General features: G+C 45.3%; 1 protein-coding gene across 9 annotated transcripts in view; it reads right to left on the bottom strand.

Annotated features, from left to right (window-relative positions):
- Nucleotides 1-644: 644 nt before the first annotated feature.
- Nucleotides 645-8117, bottom strand: part of MAPKAP1 (MAPK associated protein 1) — a 181937-nt gene continuing 174464 nt past the window's right edge. For 7 of the 9 annotated variants that reach the window (XM_079962112.1, XM_079962114.1, XM_079962109.1 and 4 more), the window contains 2 exons: nt 7180-7277; nt 645-1349 (listed from right to left, as the gene is read on the bottom strand). In XM_079962112.1, coding sequence (XP_079818238.1) covers nt 1224-1349; nt 7180-7277 — 224 coding nt within the window. In that variant the 3' untranslated portion in view covers nt 645-1223. Of the gene's footprint in view, nt 1350-7179; nt 7278-8117 lie in introns of those variants that run through there. The other 2 variants (XR_013834848.1, XM_079962116.1) reach the window with 1 other exon arrangement.

Genomic DNA, 8117 nt, shown 5'->3' with positions numbered 1-8117 from the left:
AAAAGGGACGCAGGTGGCGCTGTGGGTTAAAGCCTCAGCGCCTAGGCCTTGCCGATCGAAAGGTCGGCGGTTCGAATCCCTGCGGCGGGGTGCGCTCCCGCTGCTCGGTCCCAGTGCCTGCCAACCTAGCAGTTCGAAAGCACCTCCGGGTGCAAGTAGATAAATAGGGACGGCTTACCAGCGGGAAGGTAAACGGCATTTCCGTGTGCGGCTCTGGCTCTGGCTCTGGCTCTGGCCAGAGCAGCGATGTCACGCTGGCCACGTGACCCGGAAGTGTCTCCGGACAGCGCTGGCCCCTGGCCTCTTAAGTGAGATGGGCGCACAACCCCAGAGTCTGTCAAGACTGGCCCGTACGGGCAGGGGTACCTTTACCTTTACCTTTATCGGTTTGAGAAATGCCAATTAGGGAGGTTTTTACAAAATAAATAAAAATGCATGCAACAACTGAATTTCTCCTCTGTTGTCACGAAAAGTCCAGAGCAATGGATGATTTGAGATATGTATGTGTGTATGTTTCAGAGTAAAGAAAAACAGTACATGGTTCACAGCAGAAGACAATGAATTTGGGATAACAAGACCAGCCGACTTTTCCATCTTTGACCACACCACTGAAAGAACCAATCACTAAAATTAAGACATTGAAAAAGAGTACAATTTGTTTATTAGTAACAAAAATGGATACATTTGTCCTGTTTGTTGGTTTTTAGGAAATTTGATCATGTCAGCAGCGATACGTTTGTCTTTGTGGGTTTGTCTGTGAGCTGTGCGCTCCTGTGTGTGTGTGTAGGCTACAAACAAGGGCCATTCGGTTTTCACCTCTGGACTTTATTTTTTTGCGATCCTATGGCACTTTCCTTGCAACTGTACCTTGGAGATTTCTACAAAAACAAACAGACAAACAGACAAACAAACAAACAAACAGACAAACAGGAAGTCAAGCCTATAGAGGCCTCTATTGGCCCCAGCGGGAGACATTGAAAGCCCAACTATGTCCTCTTTGGGGCTGATATGGCTCTTTTTTCTTTTCCTATGAAAGGGCAAAGCCCATTGCCAAAAGCGGCTGTGTAAAATATGTCATGTCGACCTGTAAAATAATACCTGTAAAATAATTCCTATGCTGGCTGGCCACTAGCCACCAGAATTCATGAGTCCCTCTTGTCCCAGAGGGAGCGTTTCCTACTTATTCCCAAGCAGGGCAGCTGGACTCCAGACAAGTCTAGACTTCACTGCTGCCCTGATTTCTTTTCCTTTTGGAAGCTGAAGCTGGTCCTTCGACTCAGTTTTCTTTGCTTTTGAGCCAAGTAATCTGCTCGTGTTGTACTGGCACGGGATTCCAGGATATAGTTCACCTATTGGAAAAAAACCACAGAGGAAGAGCTGTTTACTTTTAAGGCAGCAGCATGAGAAAGTCCTGCTCCTAAGCAGGCTTACTTGGAAAACAAGCCCCATTGATTTCAAACAGGGCTTGGTTCACAGTAGGCAGGATTATCCTAGAAGGGATTTTTTAAAAAATATATTTAATCTCGGCCTCCCATGGTTTTTTGCGTGCTTGTGGCTTGCTATTAGAAAATGCCAACCCTGACTGAGAGCTGTTTCAAGTAGCAGAGTCTTAACACACATTTCAGCTCTTAAAAAACCTCATTCACTTATCCCTGGGAAGGTATCCATCCTTCCAAGAACTGGCTTTTGACATTTGCTCATCCCACAAAAAAACAGAAGCCAAGTATTGGCTGGGGCTAGTAAGAGTTGTAGTCAAAAACAGCTGGAGGGCAGCAGGGTGTTGATGGCTGTTCAGCGTCCTTCTCCCACCACCCCATCTCAATCCAAAACCAGAAGCCTAGGTGATTATAGCATTCTGTCCCCTACGGAGCCAGCTTAGAGAGACAATTCTTATTTACAGGCTTCTTTCCCTAATGTTAACATCCTTAGGGGAAAGGGCACAGAGATCAGTGGTAGAGCATTTGCTTTGCATGCAAAAGTCCCAGGTTCAATTCCTGGAATCCACAGGTAGAGAGTGCCCAAAATCCCAGAGAACCCCTGCCAGTCAGTGTAGACAATAGGGAGATGGATGGACCAATGGCCTGACTTGGTACAAGGCAGCTACCTATGTTTCTATCCAGAAAACTGGCACTGATCACTCTTTGACTGATAAACACTGTTACTCGGGGTTGCATCCAGGTTAAGTCCTAATCAGAATACTCACTGAAATTGGCTGGCATAGCTAATTTAGGTGCATTTATTTCAATGGAACTGACTTGGACACATTCCTCAGCAAGGTGCTGCTGTACTGAGCATGAGCCATTAAATAGTCTGCAATAAAGGGCACTTTAATCTACCAAGCCACTTCTTTCCTTACGAAGTTTGTGGTCTTGGTTGTTTTTTATGTGCCTAGGATGTTTTGGCACATGTTACTTGATGGAGGCATTTTTAAATGATATTTAGCAAGCCAGCTCTTCCTTAAAATTTATTATCTCCCAGTGCTTGGGCGATAATCACATAGATAATTTTAATGGAAGGTTAATGCAAAAATCAAAAGATAAAAACGCCCTTTGCTCCGCCATTAGCTGGTTAATATGCTGTGGCATGAAATCTCACCCAATTTTATGCACCGCAGGGTGTTTCTCTTCTGTTGCAGATGAAGCTGTGGGGGATAGGGGTGGATTGGAAGAATATATCTAAATAGCTATATATCTATATGCCCATGTATATGTGTGTATGGAGGTTTCGTGGTAAGTAGAGTCTCAGGTCTTTTATTTCTTGATCATGCAAAGGATCTAATTGGAGAAGTACGAGCCAAGCTCCATCCCTTCCTCTACAGAAATAAATGGATTAATCAGAGAATTCATGAACCAACCAACCCCAAACAAAATCATCACCACGACTCAGGTTGCACTTTGTGTATATGTTGCATGTGACTTAGCTCACTTGGATGAGTTGCCTGCCAACCAGAAAGTAATTTCATTTTATTTTAATTTAGTATATTTCACATTTTATTTCATCATTTTGCCATGAAGCATGGTGCCCTCCTCCTTCCCTTATAGCAATCTGTGAGGTGACCAAGACGAGAGAAAGCCCAACTGGCCCAAGGTGACTCAGCAAGCGTCATGGCTGAGTGAGGATTTGAACCTGTGTCTCCTGGGTCCCAGTTTGACACTCTTACGATTATACCATCTCTGTGTCCCAACCATCTTACTGACAAAGTTCATTCCCCCCCCCTCAGGATTAGAAAAGGGGAGGGGGGGAGAGAAAGTGATAAACCATTAGGTATAAAGTTGAGTCGTTCTCAGAAGAATCTGCTCTGCTGTGTTGCTGTGTAAGTCAATCCCTTGGATGTGCATTGGAAGGAGACAAGCTCAGAGAAGTGACTCAGACAGAGAGACAACAGGCAGCTTCTACCAAGGGGAGTCAGTTCTACTGTGCCTTAGCAATGGGAATGTATGAACAACTTAATCATGCCTGACTCCGTAGAGAAATGGCCAAATTACCCATCCCTCTTAAGGAAGGATGACTGGAAGTAGGCAAGGCTGAAGCAGTCTTTGGGGGAAGGGGTGTAGCTCAGTGGCAGAACATCTGCTTTGCATGCAGAAGGTCCTAGGTTCAAGCATCTCCAAGGATGACCAGGAGATCCCTGTCTGAAGCCCCAGAGAGCTGCTGCCAGTTAGGGTAGACAGTTCTACCCTAACCTGGGAGAGCCAGTGTGGTGTAGTGGTTAAGAGCGGTAGTCTCGTAATCTGGTGAACCGGGTTCGCGTCTCCGCTCCTCCACATGCAGCTGCTGGGTGACCTTGGGCCAGTCACACTTTTCTGAAGTCTCTCAGCCCCACTCACCTCACAGAGTGTTTGTTGTGGGGGAGGAAGGGAAAGGAGATTTTTAGCCGTTTTGAGACTCCTGAAGGGGAGTGAAAGGCGGGATATCAAATCCAAACTCCTCCTCCTCCTCCTCCTCTTCTTCTTCTTCTTCTTCTTCTTCTTCTTCTTCTTCTTCTTCTTCCTCTTCTAAGCTGCATAGGAAATGGCCTGATTCTTAGGTAGGGCAACTTCCTGTGCTCCTAATTACTTGCTAATTAGTGTGCTTCTGTTAGATTACTGCAACATGTTATACGTGGGGCTGCCTCTGAAGATGGTTTGGAAATTTCAGATGGTGAAGAATTCAATGGCCAGTTGCTCACTGGAGCGAGTCGGCTTGAGCATATATCACACTGACCCTGGCCCATCTGCACTGAATGCCAATTTAGTTTCTGGTCCCAATTCAAAGTCCTGGTTTTGACCAATAAAGCATTAAATGGCTCACGGTTACAATACCTCAAGGACTGCCTCTCCCCATATGAACTGATACAGATCCTGTGATCATCTGAGGCCCTTCTTCATGTGCTTCTTCTGCAAGAGGCCTGGAGCGTGGCAACACAAGAACAGGTGGCTCCTAGTTTGTGGAATGCTCTCCCCAGGAAAGCTCACCAGGCACCTTCATTACATATATTTAGGTGCTAGGCAAAAACATTTCTCATTTCCCAGGCCTTTGGCTAATTAAATAATTTATGGCCTTTTGAACTATGTGGGTGGGGTGGGTATTGTTTCTGCTTGTAACTATGTGATGCATTTTTGTGTTTTTATATGGTAAACCTCCCTGTGCTTCTTGGATGAAGGGCAGTAGAAAAATTCAATAAACAACAACAGCAATAACAACAATAACTAAATAAATTCTGAGGACAGCTGGCAGCCTTGAGGACTAAGATCATTCCTCCACCTTCACACAAAAACTGGGGTTATCAAATCCATGCCCAGTTATGGTTGCATGTCGTTGCCAATGCTATTGTGGGAGTACAAGAAGCAGGGACCATTGATCTTAACTCCTTTTTTTAAATACGCAAAAACCAAGGAAGGACAACAGTAGCTAAAGAGTTTAGTTGGGTCAGGCTAAAGACCAATCTAGTCCAGCAACCTGTTTCCACAGTAGTTAACCAAGTGTCCTTATGGGAAACTTGCAAGAAGAACTTGATTGCAGAAGTGCTCTCCCCACTTGTGATTCCTAGCAACTGATATTCAAAATCATACTGCCTCCACCAGTAGAGCGGGAACAGCTAGTAACCATTGATAGCCTTACATCCTCCATCATCTCCCACCTCTCTTCCTCCAAACCTACCAATATTTTTAGAGTTCCAAAAAAGCAGTGCCAAAAACTCTCCTAGGGAAGCTGTAAAAATATGAATGGCGAAGGCAACGACAAAGGAGGGGTGCCTGGTGATGGGAGTTTGCACCGAGCCCTTTCCTTTTGCTTGGGTGGTGGGCGACAACCAAGATTCCTTAGCATATGTCAGTTACTGAACACTGCCATAAGCTTTACATGGGAGGGAAAAAATGTTAAGGACTGGAAATGGCACATAAAGCTTATCACTAGAAAATTTTAAATTGCCATAAAAATAATAGATGGCAGCAAGTTCCGTTTAACCTTCCAACAGCATTAAGTGCCTTCGTTTCAGAAAGTAAATCAGCCGGGGTGTGCAGGCAAGCTGTATTTCCTTAAATTAAAGAAAAGAAAGTAAACCGTAGCAATAAAAAAGGGAGAAAGATTTCCCTTCAAAACAAACAAACAAACAACAAACAAACAAACAAAAGCCTGAATGGAAAAGACAGTGCCAGGGATTGGAGACCTGCGGAAGGGTCTCTATAAAGGGGGCAATGAAACTCACTCACTTGATTGTACCCCCCCCCCACAATCCAGGAGCTAGAATCAGAAAACCGGTACCCAAAAGTTTTTCAGATGTCAAGAACTGACTCATGCTTTTAATGGAACACTCCTGAAATCTTTTGAGTAAGACGAACAGCGGCAATAAAGCCCAAGCATGAGTGCAGTGGGATGCATGCTTAAATATTCCACACTATGCTCAAAGAACACTCCCATTTGTTAAATCCTTCAAAAGGGCCGTCGCTTAGCCAAGGCCACCCGTATGCAAGGAGGACGTCTGCTTGGGTCGTGGGTGTTTGGGAGCTTGGCTGAAGCTAAAAGCATGTGATAGCGGAGGAAGGAGGGGAAACTTGTCTCCAATGAAATGGGAGGATCAGGCACCAGGTCCATGCTGAATCCACTTTTGGCTGCTTCCTCCAAGGTCAAGATCATGCCTGACCCTGTGACATAAAGTCTGAATACTCAGTAGAGTGCATCAGATAAATACTGGGCCTATGCCAACTTGTCAGGTACCAGGGGGCACCTGTTTCTGGTCCAAGTATGCCAGCTGCTCTCCCCTTCCCCCACATTTTCTTTTGAAAGAACCAGATGTAGTTTCACCAATAGCCTATCCATACCTAATGAAGTTCCCAGGTACTTGCAGTAGCTATCAGTGCCAACAACTACTACAAGCACACTGGACTACTAGGGTGCCCGTTTGCAGCCTTATCCTTACCTTGATTTTGGGGAAAGGAAAAAGCTGCTGACAAACCATTCAGACTCTGACAGCAGCTTGTAGAGTGGGGCAATAGGGGGCTGGACGATGCTTTCTACAGCTAGATGCTACAGCCTTTCAGAGGCTTTGGCATGCGGGGACAGGCTCTTACAGGAACCAGGTTTCAGTAAAGGAGTTTTGCAAGTTCTTGGCCTCAAAATGATTGGTATTTAAGGTCAGAGAACGAGAGATAGATAGATAGATAGATAGATGATAGATAGATAGATAGATAGATAGATAGATAGAATGCATTCTTCAAATCAAGCTGGCTAAACCCCCTGGGTATATTTATGCTTTCCCTTGTAGCCTGTACCTTGACTTGCTTGTGTGTTCTCCTTTGAGTAAGATGTTCAGTAAGCATATTTCCATGGCAGACCTGCCCTTGGCTTGTGGCACATGATGGCTGAAACTCCCCAGTGCTAGACTAAGAGTACTCCATGACCACACAGCCTGAGTGCAAAACCATGGCCCTTGGCAACAAAGGGAGTCTTTGACCTTCCTGTTGCTTTGCTTACAAAACAAGCGCATTTCCAGCTTTTAACACAGCAAAAGTGAGAGCAATGCTTGGATTCTCAGAAGCAAGAAAAGGAAGGTTGTGTGTAAGTGTGGAACTGAGAACCAGATGCTTGCCCGTTTGTTGAGGATGCTTCTTGCAAATATTTATTCACCCAGGTCATAGCAAACTGGAACCTCCCAGCAAATGGACCCCTGACCCAACAACTAATTCTTTGGAAGCCACATACCTTCAGCACAATCTCGTTGACAGTAGCAGCATCAGACTCAAAGTAGAGATGTTTGTAGTCGTGATTGCTTAGATATGCGAGTTTAAATATTGCATGGCCTGTTAAAGGAATTAGAGGGAGAAAGAAAAGAGAAAGGATTGACATGACAAAATGCAGTGTTCACAAAAGCCCATTCTGGAATAAATAAAACAGAATAAGTGTTTAACCTATTCCCCATCGCCACCTCCCTTGAATTAAAATTGGGGACACAATGAGAAAGGTGTTTCACTCATCACTGAAATGGAAGAAATTTAAAAGGGCATCATTTTGGCTGGCTTGTGCTCTGAACTGCTCAGAAGAATAAGAATTAGCTGCCTTCTGAGGAGTCTACCCACTGTATCTCTGTCTGAATCCTTGTGTTCTTGGGTCGAAGAAGGCAAGTCAAGAGAAGCTGCAAAGAGAGGCAGCAGGGAGCCTCCTTTGCAAGGCATAGAATTCTGCTGCACCTTTGCGCTGAGCATGACCAAACGATCCCACTGCACCTTACGTGTTTCTGACACCTGGTGGAGGCTGACTGGAAGGAGGCGAGGCTTGGGACTCAGGAACCAGACTCTTCTGTGGGTAATCTTCTTTGGATTGGATTGGGAGCCTTTCACTATTTAATTCATTTTCTTCTCTCGAGAAAACTGGCCCTTCTCTCCTGAGGCACACTTTGCGTGCTCCCCAGCAGCAGACAGTTTGGGAATGATTGCTCTGAAAACTTTCAGCAAAAGCTCGTGGGCATGACAGGAAGTGGAGAGGGAAGAGCACACAGATGACGATCTTAGCATACCATCGGCAGAACAGACGGCAGGAGGGAGCCTGACAGCCTTCCCATGTCATTTCAATTTAAGGCGAGGGGTGGCTCACCAGAGAGGCTGAACTCCTATCAAGGAAAGTTCACTCCCTCCCCCTCTTCT

This window comes from Podarcis cretensis (genome assembly GCF_951804945.1).
Source record: "Podarcis cretensis genome assembly, chromosome: Z".
Classification (NCBI taxonomy): Eukaryota; Metazoa; Chordata; class Lepidosauria; order Squamata; family Lacertidae; genus Podarcis; species Podarcis cretensis.
This window is presented reverse-complemented; position numbering and strand designations above follow the sequence as displayed.